At 39.3% G+C, this 17,911-nt stretch overlaps 1 protein-coding gene across 1 annotated transcript; it reads right to left on the bottom strand.

Moving 5' to 3' along the window:
• Positions 1-5,775: 5,775 nt before the first annotated feature.
• Positions 5,776-17,173, bottom strand: gclc (glutamate-cysteine ligase, catalytic subunit). The gene is made up of 16 exons (XM_067609937.1): positions 16,403-17,173; positions 14,839-14,951; positions 11,559-11,741; positions 11,235-11,348; positions 10,595-10,653; positions 9,790-9,926; positions 9,540-9,614; positions 9,158-9,274; positions 8,694-8,832; positions 8,382-8,494; positions 8,167-8,259; positions 7,977-8,081; positions 7,778-7,859; positions 7,580-7,689; positions 6,634-6,754; positions 5,776-6,541 (listed from the first exon to the last, which is right to left on the bottom strand). The coding sequence occupies exons 1-16, from the start codon at positions 16,550-16,552 to the stop codon at positions 6,360-6,362; spliced, it is 1,893 nt and encodes a 630-aa protein (XP_067466038.1). The 5' UTR covers positions 16,553-17,173; the 3' UTR covers positions 5,776-6,359.
• Positions 17,174-17,911: the final 738 nt, after the last annotated feature.

The following is a 17,911-nucleotide window of genomic DNA, read 5'->3' as shown; positions in this document are numbered from 1 at the left end:
ACCTCTTCCTGTTTGGTTTTACTATGTTGCTTTAGTTTTGTTACGTTTTACACCTTACTCACACACATCTTACACCCATGCACACCATACACCACTGATGCTACTGATATCCACACCCCATGCTTTAAATATTTAGTTAACTCTTTAATTTGGTTTAATTTAGTTTAATAAACTCATCTTTTGTTGAAACTTTAACATGGTGCGTCTCCCTTTTGTTGTGGCCACTTGAGCCAGGTCATAACACTACCTAGATTAGCTGCAAAAGTAATCTAAATAATATTATTACCATTATTTATCAATGTAAAAAGCAACCTAAGGACTGAAAAACCAACTGTCAACAACATCTTTGTAATCTTGATGCAATAATTAGTGCGAATGAGGCCAACAGGGCTCCATTTAGACTCTCACTCTCCTCTCCTCAAAGGCAAGAGGAATGAAAAAGAAAGTTTGAGAGAGAAGTTCACACCCTTCCTAAGCCTCTGCAGACCTCCTTATATCTGGATAATTGCTGGGTGAGATGGATGTGTTTCAGAAAGTTCCAAAAATGGTCAGATGTAGCCCCTACAACTCCGACACTGGAAAGTGTTTCAGACGCTGTTCAGCACCTTGTTTTAAGCATACTGAAGCTTTTAAAGTACTCAAAAGTGAGTGTTAAAAGTGTCTGATTACTGGACATACTACTTCTAGTTAAGATGCATATCTTTGTGGTGACAGATTTTCCTCTAAATTTACTCATACTCTTTGTGCTTAGAGGAATGATTAAAGGGCTCAGAACAAAAACCATTTAAGGTGGTACCACATGCCAGTTTTTAAGTGACCAATAGCAGCGGAAAAACTCGCCCACAAATTACTCACCGACAAATTCAGCACAGTCACAGATATAATCTAAGAAAAGCACATTGTTTGCTGCAATAACTGGTCACATTCAGGCAAAACCAGTTAGTTCAAATAAACCTGTAAGCTTAGCAGTCATTGACTGAGAACACAGAGTTCACAGTCACTATGGGTGCAAGGACTATTATATAATAGATATAATAATTAAACACAAAAAGTTTGCCAAACATCTGGTTGATCTATGACACTATGTGCCGTGTTAGAGAGGGCAGAGGCCATTAATAGTACAAACAGACCTACATAATAATCTTCAGTATTTAAAAAAAGAAAACAGTTTTGAGATCATCAGTAACAATAATCATCAATGCACTTTAAGAAAGTGCTATGGAGAGCTGATGCCACTATGGTGAACCAAGTGTTAACTCTAAAACATAACAAGGTAAAACTCTTAAACTCTTTGTTTTATCCCATCTTTTGATTTGTTTTTTAAATTCAGCCAAACTGTGTGGCTTTTAAAGGACTTGGATCATCTTATCTACAGTAGACCATAGTCCAGGTAAGTTTTGCTAAGAGAAATATTCTCTTCTTCAGGAGGGCTCTGATCATATTTACACAGCTGCACACTTCCACATTTACATGTTTATCCAATACAATCACAGTCTGAACTCAGAGGTGGTGATGCAAGAGGGATACTTTCCTCACTCTGGTTCATCCTGCTGCTCCGGGATTTGACCAGAAATGTTCTTGTCACAAGCCTGCTTCTTTAAGTCATCCACTGAGTCACATCTCACACCAGCCAACTCCAAATCACCCCTAGTCCAAGAATGCTGTAATACCACTGATGACCACTAATTTTGTACTGTCTCCAAAACGTCTGTCTCCAATGGAAACATCATTTAAAAATCATCAAATTCTCTCTTGAAATACAGCCAGTAGTGTTTTTCAGTAGAGTTCTATGATGATTTTGAAAAGTATTGTTCCTTTAATAAGATATTAACGTTTTTAGAAGGCATGTGTCATTGACTGGTCCCTCCCTGCTGTGCTCTCCACAGGGTGGGTCTGCACCCGCCATAATCATTAGCTGTCCAAGAGGTCAAATCGAGGCAATGCTCTTATCTGCCAGAGCAGCTAAGTATTATGTAAAGCTGTGGTTCAATGCCACCATCTTGTGGATGAAAACTGTTCAGGGTTTGGCTGATGGACATTTCAGGTATTACAGACACTCTGAAGAAGTGTGTTGAAACTAAAGACTGTATATAAAGATGGATGTAGCAAGTAATTAGGGCCTGAGCCCAAAGGGCCGAAGACCCTATTGTACTTTGTGTGTTTGTTTCTTTCCTCTTCTTCTTCTTCTTCCTCTCTTCTTCTTTCTTTATTATTACGCAACTTAAACCCTTAATTTGACCCCCTAAACATGCTCAAAAACTCACCAAATTTGGCACACACATCAGGTCTGGTGAAAAATTTGATAAAATGTAAAAATTATCCCCCAAAGTGCCAAAATGTGCTCTATAGTGCCACCTATGTATCTAATATGGCTGCCATGGCCCGTAGGAATGTCGTAGAGAGATTGAACCAAAACTCAATTATTCGTCTCATCAAGACCTACAAATCATATGCTGACACCCCTGACCTAAATCCAATAGAAAGTCCGCAATATGCCCATCAAAGTACGACTTTGTGCCAATTTTGGACCCCCAAGAAACGCTATGTCCTCCTAGGGCATTCATGGTATTGGCTTCAAACTTGAATACATGACTTATGACACTGTGCTGAACAAAAGTTGTTAAAAACTTTGTAATAACTCGAATGGTTTAGATATTGTAAGCCCTGAAAGTTGTAGTGCCACATCACACCTTACATTGTAAACCAATGGGGAGGCAATCTCTAGGCATGGACTTTGTGTCAAACAAATGGTTCTGATGTCTAAACTATAAGTCTGACCACTTTGAAACCTGTATCAACGGATTCGCAACGAAATTTCCTACAAAAAAATGTAATTTTTAATGTAGGATTTGGCCAAAGTCATGGGATTTATAAGGATATTTCACAAGAAGAGTGACGTTCTCCTCTCCAACTGAACGGGAGAGAGAATAGGAGGGGGGGGATGGGTGTGGGGGTTGAATGGAGCTCATTGAGTGAGAGTGACAGTAAAGTGATAAAGTGCTGCAGAAAAATAAAATCGAAACTAAAATTTGTAGCTCTGTACTGCAGTTTTTCCTTTATTAGGGCCCAAGCACCTAGCGGTTTGCTCACACTCTCCATTCAAATATATGAGTATTTTTCTGTGTCCAGCTGCAGTTACTTATTGTCTCTACACACCTGACAGCAGTGTTCGATGCTTACTTTTTTGTCGAGGAGTATATGTGTTCCTAAATGAAAAAAATTAGGAGAACACAGAAATTTAGGAGCACAATGAAAAATGTTCAAGTAACTGTTTATTAAAGACAACAATTTATCACATACATATTTAAATGCTTTGTGTGTGTGTGTGTGTGTATATAAATCAAATTTTATGTTCTTTTTAGGGGTGCTTGATTATGGCAAAAAGCATAATCAATTATTTTTGCTCAATATTGACATCATGGTTATTTAACACGATTACTTTTTGACTATCATTTTTGGCGATTGCCAATATATGCACATATTTTTTCCCACTTGGCTGAGGAAACTATTACACATGCAAGCATAGATTGTACTAAGTATGATCAGAAAAGACAATATATGATGGAAGAACTCAGGAAGACTAGAGTTCCAGAGCTCAGCATTAAAACTTTAATGAACCTGCCAAGTGGGTGGAGTAGCAGTTTTGGGTTTTTTTTTGAGTTTATTAGACAGACAGGATTGATGTGTAGGATTTAATGTTTGGTCTACAGTCCGAAGTGGAGGGTGGTGGTAATGTGCCTAATATGCTATAATTTAGCTATCGTTGAAGCGTGTGGCTGTGGCGTGGTGTTGAGTTTTGATGTTTCGCCATGACAGAGGAAATTGCTATAACTTAAGTGCAAATGCTCCAGTCTGCCCCAAACTTTGCATGTTTGATAAGAGTCCCGGCCTGAACACGTCCTCATGACAATATTCAGTCAATGATGCAAACTGGCTGAATAGCGCCCCCTACAAAATTGCAGTAAAGCAGCCCCAGCAGTGGGCAAAATAGTGGACAAAGGAAGTGATGTTTATCTCCTTCTTGCACTGTCTGAAAACAGCCCGGGTCTGAAGACATCTACATGCCCGTGATAGAAGCCCTTCGACTGCGCCGCGGCCTGACATGTGCAAGGGCGCGAAGGCCCGTTCAACGCTGCTTGCAGCTTTAATTATTAGGTCTGGTGAAAAATTTGATAAAATGTGAAAATTATCTCCCAAAGTGCCAAAATGTGCTCTATAGCGCCACCTATGTATCTAAAATGGCCGCCACGGCCCATAGGAATGTTGTAGAGAGATTGAACCAAAACTCAATTATTCGTCTCATCAAGACCTACAAATCATATGCTGACACCCCTGACCTAAATCCAACAGGAAGTGCGCAATATGCGCATCAAAGTACGACTTAGCGCCAATTTTGGACCCCCAAGAAACGCTATCTTCTCCTAGGGCGTTAATGGTATCAGCTTCAAACTTGAATACATGACTTATGACACTGTGCTGAACAAAAGTTGTTAAAAACTTTGTAATAACTCGAATGGTTTAGATATTATAAGACCTGAAAGTTGTAGTGCCACATCACTCCTTACAATGTAAACCAATGGGGGGGCAATCTCTAGGCATGGACTTTGTGTCAAACAAATGGTTCTGATGTCTAAACTATAAGTCTGACCACTTTGAAACCTGTATCAATGGATTCGCAACGAAATTTCCTACAAAAAATGTGATTTTTAATGTAGGATTAGGCCAAAGTCATGGGATTTCTGAGGATATTTCACAAGAAGAGTGACATTCTCCTCTCCAACTGAGAGGGAGAGAGAGAGAATAGGAGGGGGGGGGTGGGTGTGGGGGTTGAATGGAGCTCATTGAGTAAGAGTGACAGTTTAGTGATAAAGTGCTGCAGAAAAAGAAAATCAAAACTAAAATTTGTAGCTCTGTACTGCGGTTTTTCCTTTATTAGGGCCCAAGCACCTAGCGGTTCACTCACTCTCTCCATTCAAATATATGAGTATTTTTCTGTGTCCAGCTACGGTTACTTATTGTCTCTACACATCTGACAGTACACATTTCAATCAAACTCTGATCAAGTCATGTGCGTTAAAAGTCTTCCCTTTTCTAAAAATGGACTTGATGAAAATTAGGAAGTGAATTTCTTTTACACACAAACTCATCAAAAGTTTTCAAATTATTAATTGAATGCTCTAGTCTGCACCAAACTTCACGTTTGTAAAGTCAGACCTGTCAGCCCAGGTCTGGAGACATCTACATGCCCGTGACAGAAGCCCTTGGACTGCACCATGCCCCGACATGCGCAAGGGTGCGAAGGCCCATTCAACGCTGCTTGCAGCTTTAATTATATTTAAACCTGTTAATAGAATCAAATGGCACTTTTTTAACACCACAACTTATCAATTTATTATTTTTTTCCTTCTTTAAAATGACTTTTCTTCCCCCCTCTACAAGCACACGTGGATGTATGGGGACACCAGGTGCTCCTGTTTTCAGTTTTCACCAGAAGGCCAGATAATTGATGATGGTGATGATGATCTATTTTCGATGATGGCGGGGTGATCAGACTCTGGTGGAGTCCATCTCAACCAGTTTCTGCTGAGCTGCTCCCTGACCCTGACAGTGTTGAGACCGGTTACTCCCATACTCTTAAATGATGCATATATGCTGACTGCAGGCATCAATTGAAACACTGCTAATTTAGCTAATTGGAAAGATTTCAGGATTTGTTTATGGAGGCAAATCAATCAAGCTTGAGACGGCTAACACAAGGTAGGATTTAAACCCGGATTAATTTACTGTTGTACAGATTTATTTGAAGCAGCGTCACATTGTAAACAATGGTTAACCATCTCCACTTGAATGCAACACTACCCTCAAGGTCCCACTACAATGTCAGCAGAGCAAAGCAAACATTTCTCTTAAATTGAAAAAAAAAAAAAAAAGAAATCTCTACCAAAAGCAAAGAAAGCTCATATTCAGCGACAAAGGAAAAAAAATACCCATGATGTTAATGTTTCAAAGAGCAGAGGTACAGTATTTACAGAACACGGGATTAAAAGCGGACTACTGTACAACTCTTTGCTACATTTACATTCTCACACAGATAGGCTTAATTTCCAGAGAAAAATAAATACACATCTGATTTCTATTACACAACCTTTTGCATGTCTTAACCCTATTAAAATAATTTTGTAATCATAAAAATCTGATACACTATATATACATACATTTGATGCAGGTATGTTTCTTACAACACACACATGCTGTTTTGCATTCTTTTAAAATTGGACCACTTTCATTCTGAGCCATATTTGGTCTCTCTTTACATGCGTGTATGTATGATGACAAAGCATTTCTAACATTAGTGTTTCTCATTTGAATCTGTTGACGGGGTTTCCGATTAGCTCTGGGCACTGCTCTTCGCCTTTTGCAATCATGTCACACTTCAGGAACAGGTCGTAGTTGATCTTGTCGGTTATGACGCTGTCCTGCTTGTACTGCGGGTGATTTGCAACAAATTCCCTCATCCACTTGGCCATGGTCATAAGGTCACCTGTTCCAGCAAAACAGAGTTATGTTCAGAGTCAAAGCTGCATAAAGACTGATTATACTTATTGTTTATTCGGAAATTTAGTGCTAATTTACCTGAGGCCCGTTTCTTGATGAGTTTCAGATAATTCAAAATGGTGCACCTGGTGTCCACATCTACTTCCATGTTCTCCAGGTAGCAGTTAAGGATCGGGATAAGTCCTTGAAAAACTCCCTCCTGGTGATAAAAAAAAAAAAACGGAAGAGAAAACAATAATTATTAGATGACTTTAAAAAAGCCACAGGAACCAAACTAGGAACTGAAAGTCCCTTTTGTGTAACTGTGTTTGTGTTTTCATAGAATCTAAAGACCCATAAAGATTAGAAAACTGAGGAAAGAAAAAAAGAAACACAGCAGCATTTTAAAAAGCAAATTTCACAGGCGAGGAAACGACAACACAGTCATCATGTTGTTCTCATTTATTGCGTATTTGCAGTGGCGTGAGTCGGATGTAATCAGTGAATGAAAAGGAGAAATGCGGAGGAGGAAAAGCAGACTAATAACTCCAGAGCATCTGTCTACACAGTAGACCGAGCGTTTGATGGTTATTTCCGTTTTAGAAAGTAACCACCATGAAACACCGCTTTCTTCTCTCATTCATTGTCTAGCCCCCTTGACCGCCTCTCTCGTTTGCTCGTTTTCTTTCTCTCTATATCACGCTTTTTTTAAAATTGTATTTTTTTTTCTTTTTTTTAAATGTCAATAAACATCACAAGAAGTGTAGGTCTTTTGTCCTAAAATTGATATCAGAGTCACCCAGTACTTCCCTACTTTGTGATTGAAGCGATCCACAAGTTGAAGCAGTTTCAGGGACAAAAGACATTTAACCCTGCAAACTCTGACAGTCCCTAAATCTTTGGACAAGTACAACCCCAGAGCAGGGACGTTTCTACACCTGGAACTAACCTACAGGAATTAAATTTAGCCCCTAGTTCCTCCAGTCAAAATGCAGGTTTATCCTGAGTTCTTCAAAAATTTCTGTCAGTGTGACACAATAATTACTTTTCCATTGATGATGGTGTCAATGCTCATCAGTGTGTACTCCTCATTAGCTCCATCACTCTCCAGGCCATTCTGAGCAGAAGCAGCACCATCGAGGACCGGGTTGCAGCCTGTTTGTGGACAAACAAAATGTATCAGCTGCTCCACAAACAAGACCAGAAACATCAAAAGAGGAGTTGCACTTTCTGTTTTAATCACCTTTGAAGATGTCCTTTCGGAAGTAAAACATGCCCTCCTGGACAGCGTTTCTCTTCTGTGCCACCTTCATGTTTTCATCAACCTAATGAAAGACAACTGGACTTAAGTACATGATTGTTAGGACCCAAATGTCCTAATTTATTAATTAAATTCATTTTTAACACTGTATAAAATACCAGGAATGTGTGGCTGTTTTCACCTTTGACAAGGGGATTAGGAAATCCAGTTTGTAGGACAGGATCACTCTGGTGAGCAGGACGACAAACACCACATATGCAGCATTTTCAAAATCGGTTAGCTGCACCTAAAATTTGATATGACATGACACTGATTTTAAGCACAGATTCAAGCTAAAAGTCTAATTAAGTGAAGGTGCAGTTGATAATTACCTCCATGGGGCGGAACTCAACTCTCCAGCCGATATCAGAGTTTGGAGGTGGCGGTTTAAACCTCATCGTCTGCCAGTTGGTCGACTGAAGGTTCTGCAAACATAAACATAGACACATTTAAATTACACTGAAGTCAGGCCTGTGTTGTGTTTATTTTCCACTCGTGATGGGCTTTCCTCTTAAGAACAAGGCTGAGGGAAAACAGAAATCCTCACCTCAAAGTGATCAGACTCATTTTCGTCATCCAAGTGTATTTTCTCCTCAAAGACGGAGAGTGGATCTCGGATGAAGAGGTGTGCTATGTGTTGGGCCAGCAGCTTGTCAATCCCTATAAACAGAAAGCTGATTATTAGTGCATGTTAACCAAGTCGTGTACGTTTCATTTAATTCATACATTCCTGTTTCAAAATCCAGTAGAGGTTAAATGATTCTTTACTTGACGACAGCATGACTAATAGTAAATCTAAATTTTTTGACAGATAAGTTTCTCAGTTTCATTTGGGAAATTATTCTCCGAATGACTTCACCTGCACTGAGCAGCTGCTTTTTGATCTCCTCGTCTATCGTCAAATCGATGTCGTTGTACTTCTCACCGCAGCTGGACAGGTAGCTGTCGATTGAATCATATCTTGACTTGAAGATTCTGTATTTGTTGTTTTTCAAAGGCTGCAAAAGAAAAAAAGACATTTTCATACTTAAAATGATCATTTTATTATGATATGTAGGTGGTGCTTTCACAGAGGCCACTTCACACCTCTTGAGTTTGTTGGAGAAACAATTTTGGTCCATTACTGACACTTGGTGGTGGGACAGATGAGTGTTGAAAAATCAGACTCGATCAAATGACCTTGAGTACTAGATAGAAAAATGTTGAGCGACAAGAAATGCTCAAAAACCATCTCTGTCATTTGACTAAAACATATTTTTGTATTCTAAGTATCTACTGACACAGCTTTTGTTTCAGGCCGGTTTTTCAGCTCCGCCTGCTCACCTTCAGCCCGCGTTCTTCCGGTGTCCTGTCATCCACCGAGGCAGAAATAACTCCCCAGCGACAATCAATATCTGACACATAGCCTCTGTAGAAGGGTGAGGCTGCACTCAAAGCCATCTGGAAACAGCAAAAACAGTCAAATAATGGGTACAAAAAAAAATTGTGATTTTAGGAACAAAGTTATAAAATCTTTTAACTCTGATGCAATATTTATTCTGATTATTATTATTTGTTTTAGTCACTCCAGATTTGTTTTACATTAACCTTTTTATACATAAAAATCTATCTAAGTTCATAGATAATAAGTTATATATTAGTCCTACTAAAAAAAGAGGTCAGATAGATATATGGCAGCGAGCACATGCTTCATTTATCTACTCACCACTATAGGGCAGAATGTTGCTAGTTGGTCATAAAGGTACCTTGCTTCATCAATGCTGCAAGCTTGGAATGTCACCTGCAAAAATGTGATAAAACCAAGTCTGAAGTACATTTATAGATCACTTATTGAGATTGTTAAGTTGCCGATACACAAAACTCAATAAAGTTAGGATTATCGTGTATTTTACATCTCTGAAAACAAAAAAGATTGTCGGAGGCGACAGAGTTTGTCAGAGTTAGTCTTTCAGTACCTGCAGACAGCAGTTGCCCATGCCGAAGCCCATAGCGTCCATATAGATATGGTCAGGCAGAGCCGCTCTCGCTGCTTCGCCATCGTCCTCAGGAAACTCCTCCACAAATGGAGACGGAGTGCACTTGTCTTTGAAGACTGAAATAAAAAAAAAAGATATTTATTATTCATATTGATTAATTTTAACCTGTAACTACATTTACTACTGCAGTAGTCTGCACATTACTCAGCTCATCAGGGCTACAGGTATGGTTCAACAATAAGACCTGCCCGAATGCCCGGGGCAAGTAAAAGGCCACATCGGGCTACTAAATCTAGCAAAAGTAAAAAAATAATAAAATAAAAATGTTTCAATATTTTTTCGATCATCCTCATATCATAAATTATGTTCTTGTTCTTTAGCCCCCTCGCCTTTACTTAATTAAAGATTAAACATGACAATTAACTTTAGTCTTTGTTATTATTTGATAACCGCTAATAAAACAATTTGTATTGATAACCGCTAATAAAACAATGTGTATGGGGGCAAGTAAAAGTTGACAATGGGCAAGTAGATTTCTGACCCACTTGCCGAGTGAAAAAAACAAAAAAAAACCAAACAAACAAACAAACAAACAAAACAAAAAAAAATCAAAAGAACATTAATGTTGAACCCTGTAGTACAGGAGCAAATTAGTTGTCTATGTCAACAAAATCATCAACAAAAATTTTATTTTATTATTATTATATAAATCACATTTTAAGAAAATGCCATGAAATTACTTCTTTATAATACAGTTGATACCTTTTACATCATTTAAACTTACTTGGCACATTAATCACAACTTTCTCTCCTCTTCTGTGACGTATGTTTCTGGTAAGGGTGCTGAAAAAGCAAAAACACACACACACACACACACACACACACACACACACACACACACACACACACACACACACACACACACACACACACACACACACACACACACACACACACACAGAATAAATGATAGCAGAATATCCAAAGTGTAAGCTATAAAAAGAAACATGCATGTATGGTAAAAACAAGCAAAAAGTAAAATATTTGAATATTTCGTCTTTCACAGCTGCAAACCACAAACAACTGATGATATGTTTGTATTTTATACCACCGAGCTGTGGTAGATAAACTGATAGAATATATGTGAAATAACCCAAGACTAATTATGAATGAGCACATATAAAAATGTATATTTTTGGGAGGCTGTTTCTCATATTTTATATATCCTGTCATTCACAGTATGATCTATATCTAAATCACTGACATGTTAAATATGTATAGCTGCTAAATCATTTATTTATTTTTTTTTTGACAAAAGGTACTTGTGACCCCTCATCAAATTGACCAAAGAAGTCAACCATGGTAAACTTATCAATGATGCAACTACACGTGTGCTTTCATGAAGTTATAAACATGAAGTCTACCTGAATCTTGGGTGTCTGTTGATGGCTTCATCTGGGAAAAACAGCGACTTTGACACTCCCTTCTCAACAGGCGTTGGCCGGTATTCTGGTTTGGTGAAACCTGGGCAACCTAACCTGAGCAAAGGATCAAAAAATACATAAATATTATGATTATAATGTTAACACTGTAAATGTTTTAGCTGCTGATGCTGTCAAGTGCAATCGAACAAAGTTAAATTCAAATTAAATTAAATATAACATATTGCATAAAATTGCAAGACTTTAAATTAATTGAGAATGAATAAAGAAAATTTGAAATAACAGATCAATATTAATCTTGCGTACCTTGGGAATGCAGTGATGGTGCAGAGTGTTTCGTTCTGGTTCAGGACTGACGAGGCCTCTCGTCTTCTCTTCCCCATGTTTCCCTCCACAGTGTTGAACTCTGACATCGTGCCGCCATACGGCTGCCCCGGAGTTCCTTCAATCATGTAGCTGCCATACTCTGGTCTCCAGAGCGTGGGGTGACTGCAAAAATATTAAAAAAAAATATTCTACTTTATAGGTCAGCAAGGAAAAAAAGGCTGCAGTCTCGGCATCACGATGACCTTTCTGATTAAATACACCGAGCGCTCTGCCTTTATCGTATGTCAGCCATAATCTTGGCAGGGCAAGCGAACGCAACGTATTTGTGCTTCAGAGCGTGCTCTTTGGTGTGTGCGACAGAGGGGCAGTAATGAGGAATGCATCGGCTCTACTATTCCCACTGCCACTGGTATTTCCCCTGGGTGAAGTTGGCTCCACAGATTTAGACCGACGTCATGGACAGCAGGGCAAGCATAACACTCAGGAGCTTGTACAAACACATTTACACAGCCTGCAGAGAATTCCTCATTTTAAATGAAATGTTACTACAGTTTAGGCGTGCACACAGCACTCCCAGGATGACTTTTGATTGTTATCACTGACAGATGTCCTTAGGCAAAATATCTTTACAACGCCTTTACATTTAGGGAGTTTTGATCGTTTTAAAAAAAAGGTTCAACTTCAGCAAAATGTCTCCACAAAGATAGACTTGATTTATTACTCTAAATGAACTGAAAAGGGCAATTTTAAGGACTTTTATAAAAGTTCAAGTAATATCTAAACACAGTAATACCTTATTTTCATGTGTTTATACCCTTCAAACTGAACTGACACGTTCCTGAGCTCAGAGGACTGTTGTCAGAGAGAAAACCAAATACTCAAAGACCAGAGATCCTCTGCAGAGACGGTAGAAGCTGCCAGAGAGAGAAACACGTCTGCAGCCACGCCTGATAAAAAAGACAAATAACAGCCCGCCTCAAATCTGAACAATAGCACTTCATGGTTCACTCTGAGAATCAAGAAAAGGACTCTCTGGTCTTGTCCAAGAAAAACAAAAAAAAAAGGTAGTTTCGTCTGACAACGGTTGAAAATCACTGCTCAACATGTATTTACTTATCACTACAGCGAGGTGTGGTGGCAACGTTATGTAATGTCCCCTTGTATTTAAAATGATTCCATCCAAAGCTCAACTAAAACTGAAGTAGCTTAAAACACAAAGTAGCTCATAGAAATCTAAATAAGTCAGTTTCCACCACTAAACATTTGAGTAGTTTTTTGTATTCACACACTTTCACACTGTCAGGAAAAGCTCTGCTCTGATTTACAGTTACCAGGTTACTACAGTGCATGTAAACGTGCTGACTGAAAGGAGGAAATGCAGGTGTGCAAAGCTGGTAGAGACGTACTCAAGACGACTGCTTTAAATGGAGCAAAGTGATGAATAGAGGGCCTTCATGTGCTCATAAATGTGTGGGTAAAAGTGTCTCTTTATTTTTGATACATTTGCAATTACATTTTGGAAAATGCACTTAACTTTTAAAGATTTTTGTGAAAAATGTACAAAGAGAAAGTGTCTGGAAAGCTAAGCTAAAAAAGCTAAAAACATGTAACCTTGTACAAACACCAGGTATGTGAGAAGTCGTTGGCGTAACGGCTCCTCAGTGAAAGAGGCTTTATTACTGACTCACTGCCTTTGCTGGATAGAAATCCTTGACATAAGGAGAGGAATTAAAAGATTTCTGGTGATGATGCTGAATTGTACGATTTGGCAGACAGATGTTTAAATAAAAACTTGTCTCAGCGCCGTGTTTAAACGTGGTGATGGTGCGGCGTGCTCGGTTCGTGTGAGCAGACGCGTACAGGGCGTGTACGTCAGTCATCGCGTGTATACTCTGAATGATGAATGAACGGTGACTTTGAATTTCAAATTAACAGACAGCAGTGCGGGCCTGCAGGCAAATTCTGTGTATGAAAACACAGTGAGACGGAGTTTGCCTGCAGGGCAAAGCCGCCTGTCTCTGCTGTACTTTACACCCGCAGCTGCAAATGTTTTTGACATGTGACTCCTTAAAATGAATCAATATCGACTTGTGACCGCTCGTCACAGACTATGATCTCAGTGTCGGCATGAACTGTGGGAAGTTCAACCACAGACTTGACTTTTCCTCCTAATATTTTTTAATTTGGGGGATTTTTAGAGGCCTGAAGTCAGAAAAGTTTCCAATATTTTATAAGAAAAAGCAATATTAGAGAAAAGCCAGAAAAAAAACATAGTTATATAACAGAACATTTTTCTTTCTCATCCCTTTAATCATCAGTTGACCCCTCAGATTTATCCTGGTACCCCTTGGGGGGGGTCCCAACTAATTGATTGCAAACTGCCTTTCACTATAGCACATATATTGCCTTTGGTTATCGGCCTTACACACCCTTAGAGGAGCTGATATGAGGTCTTTTCAGGATTAAATTGGGAGGATTTGTGCTTTTACATGCCGATCAGTCTCCATGTAGGTGACTCATAGTGGGAGTTAGTGGCTAAAATAAAGTGCTGAAAGTAGCCCAAATGGCGGATCAAGTGATCCACAACAACTAGAAAAATCAGCAGCAAAATAAAGTCATTTTTGCTTTGTTTGTTTTACAACAACCCTTCACTGAGCAGCTACAGGACGTGTGGTGTCACCACATATCAGATTCACGTATTGACGTTTATTCAGGGAACTGTTTTGGTCCTCAGCTGTCACTGTTCATGTTTATATCTTTGAATCAGGGAGACATCAATCAAACCAGATCAATCCACTCCAGAGAAGAGGTCTCATCAGCTCAGATAACACACCTGTGCGGGTCTGGAGTGGCTTTAGTAATAACACCTGTGGAAGTCTATGTGTGATGCACACCGATTCAGCTTTTATACAAAGTTCAGCCTTGTCTCTACTCTTAGAAATAATTAAAAACCGGTCACTACAGTTTGCATTTGAGGTGTGGCTTTGACTTTGTTTAATGTCATTCAGATTAAGAATTTAATGGTTGGTCTTCCAGCGATCCAACCGAGTCAAACGATACACTGTGTTGGTGAATATGATTGATTTCCTTTTAACCGGGTGTGTTTTCGGAAAAGAAGATTTGAATCTGGAAGGAGGAAGCAAAACCAAACCCCAAGAGTAAAGTGAGGCCTTCTTCCTTAAAGATTACTCAGTACATCTTTAAATATCTGCTATATTCAGCTGAACTTTCAGTCATGTGCTGTGCAGAGTTCACTTACTTGGGATTTTTATTTTCTCCTTGGTCTTGAAGAGTTTCCAGAACATCTCCTCCATTCAGGACAATTCGAACCTTTTCATCCTTGTCATCCAGTTCCACTAACATGTACTCAACCTAAAAAGTAAACAATTAAAAGCAAACAAGACACATCGTTAAACCACAGTTGTCACTGCGTTACAGCTGCTGCTTTAGTCTTTTTAAAGTACGCTTTTAAATACTTATCAAATCTGGTTTTGAATCTGTGCACAAACTGCAGCACAAAGCCGGCGTTTTCAAGATCAGACTGGGACGCCATCACATCAATTCCAATTCATCAGTTATGTTTCCTTGACTTTGACTCTGCTACGCTGTAATCCCCTGTCTGAAAGGGGGATTAATCTATAACAACAGCATTCCACATTGTTCGAAATCAAAAAGCTGTGGCACACTGAAGTTTTGTGGACTAGCGGCAGGCAAAAAAACTAGAAATGCAAACTGGTATGAAATTCTGAATAGAAGAACAGCCAAATCCACATTTCTGAACATATGTCGGGCTTTGTGTTTGTTTACTCAACAGGGAGTGTCTGCCTGAATTAGTTGTAGTATTAAGTAACTATTTATTGTGTTTTAAGTATCTGTAAGTATATTTATTCATTCTTAAAAACAAACATTTGGCTTTTTAGACTCCTTGTAAAATAAATCTTTAGACATTGTACTAAAAACACAAAGTGATACTGTAAATACAAGAGCAAGGGCTGCAACTAATGGTTATTTTCACCATCAATTAATCTGACGATTATCTTCTCGATTAATTGATTAGTCGTTTGGCCTATAAAATGCTAGAAAATGGTGAAAAATGTTTCCAAGAGCTCAAGATGACGTCTTGAATGTCTTGTTTTGTCCACAACAGTCCAAAGATATTCAGTTTACTGTCACAAACAACTAAAGACACCAGAAGATATTCACATCTGAGAAGCTGGAATCAGAGAATTTGGACATGTTCTTCTTTAAAAAATGACTCAAAACGATTAATTGATTATCAGAATAGATGGGGATTAATTTAAGAGCAGGAAAATAACCGATTAATTGTTGCAGCTCTACTCAAAAGGTCTAATTTCACAGAGCTGTCCCTTACAACCAACTATTGTACACTAACAAAACAAATATCACTGACAGCAACGTGTGTACAATGCAAATACTAATATAATAATAACACACCAAGCTGAGCACATGCAGTTTCTCCTGCAGATCAAATTTAGTCTTCTTCATCAATAAAGGCCTGCTATTGCATCATGCACAGTGAAGAAGAGACCTCAGCATTTGCACCAACTATATTTATACAAAGTGATGTCATTTCTTTGACCATTTAATATTTATGTCATCACTCCTTGCACTCTTCACTTCTTGGCACTATTTTGTATCCTGTTTATAGTCCACAGACACGGTTTCACCTGTGATAAGTGCTCTGAAAGCCACTAAACCAGAGTCAAACTGCTTGTATGTGTACACATACTTGGCCAATAAAGAGAAGTCAGATTCACCACGTGTTTAGGTTTAGGACAGAGAGAGAAAAGACATTTTCTTACCTCATCACCCCATTTCAACACGTCTTTCTGGCGATCCTTCACCTTGTTGTAGATGTTAAGGAACTGGATGATGCCATGTTTCCTGATGTGGTCAGCATACTTCTTGGTTTCTTCCCAGTTCAGTGGAGACCCCTGTGACAGTAAACCCATCGCACACAGACACACAAAGACAAACACAGACAGACAAACACACACACACACGCACACACACAGACAGACAGACACACAATCAGACAGACAGACACACACACACAGAGAGACAGACAGACACACACACAGACACACAGGCAGTGGACAGTAGCTGTCTTGCTGGCTGCCTATGTGAACTTGCACGCTCGGTGTCGGTTAGCTGGCTGGACTAAGGAGCTGGCATGAAGTCTCGGGTCCAAACGGAGCCCTGGATCCTTCGGGTGCCGTCAGAGAGTTCACAGGCGGTGCTCAGACTGTGTAACCTTAGCTGGGCATCCAGAGGAAGAAGAAGTAGAAGAAGAAGAAGAAGAAGAAGAAGGCCCCGGTTAGCTTGGTGAAGCCCACCCCAGTGTGCTGATAACGTCGCTCCCCCCTCCCCGACAAAAAAATAAAACACCCGGGGAGTTAATCAGTGCCTGCTAGCCTCGACTCGGTGAACGACCGCGGACTGAGCCCGTCAAAGTGCAGGTCTGTGGTGGACTGACAGCGGGGTGAGCCGGTAGGGAAGGTCGTAGTTGAGTTGCAGCTCTGTTGTACATAAGAACCCCCTCCTGGTCTGAACATGTGACCAGAGAACCGACGTGACTCAGCATATCCGCTCGCTCCTCCCATCTCCTCCAATCAGTCCACGGTGCGTTCAAAAACTGTCGGGAACATACAAATCCACTTCACTGAAAACTACGGAAGCCGAGAAGGGCCGTGATTGCAATTATTTTTAGAATGCCATTATCTAGATATGAGTTAATGAGTTGATTATTCCGAGAAACTTAGCTTGTTTTGTTGAAATAACGAGATAATAATCGAAATCAATGTGTCATTTCCTCTTATCAGGCAACTCATAGAGTTTATCAGAGATCAGGAGCGTCATGATAGCATGCATAAATGAATTCTTGAAAACTGTAGCAACTGATTGTTGATTGATGTTTCCTGGATGAGAAGTACCAAACAATACCTTTCAAGCATTTTCATTTTATTAGACTTAATGAGAGAAAGGAAAGTGGGGTGGAGAGAGGGAATAAGAACCAACATATGACAGATTTGAATCCATGTCCTTAAGAGCCACCTGAAGGTTTCGTGTGCTTCATCTAAATAGTTGAGAAATCCATGTGAGGGAGACAGAGAGAAGACAGGAATTAATAAATGATAATGAGCCCCTCCTGTGATAAATGGATAAAATGGAAAAAGGGCAAATATAAAAAGGGTAGTACAAAAAATAAAATAAAAAACAAACAAACATCTAAACTTTCAATTCTAGCATTTACATGAGAGCACCTCTCTTTTCCATTTCAGGAGTTTATTCACGCTCCATTGTCTAATTGC

The sequence above is a fragment of the Thunnus thynnus genome, chromosome 14, assembly GCF_963924715.1.
Source record: "Thunnus thynnus chromosome 14, fThuThy2.1, whole genome shotgun sequence".
Lineage (NCBI taxonomy): Eukaryota > Metazoa > Chordata > Actinopteri > Scombriformes > Scombridae > Thunnus > Thunnus thynnus.
Note: the sequence above shows the minus strand (reverse complement) of the source record. Positions and strands in the feature narration are given on the sequence as shown.

Coding starts and splice junctions, on each gene's coding strand:
- gclc (XM_067609937.1), bottom strand. CDS start 16,552: ATGGGTTTACTGTCACAGGGGTCTCCACTGAACTGGGAAGAAACCAAG. Junction 11,742..14,838: donor GGAGAAAATAAAAATCCCAA/GTAAGTGAACTC, acceptor ATATTTTTGCAG/TCACCCCACGCTCTGGAGAC. Junction 8,495..8,693: donor AAAGCAGCTGCTCAGTGCAG/GTGAAGTCATTC, acceptor TTCTGTTTATAG/GGATTGACAAGCTGCTGGCC.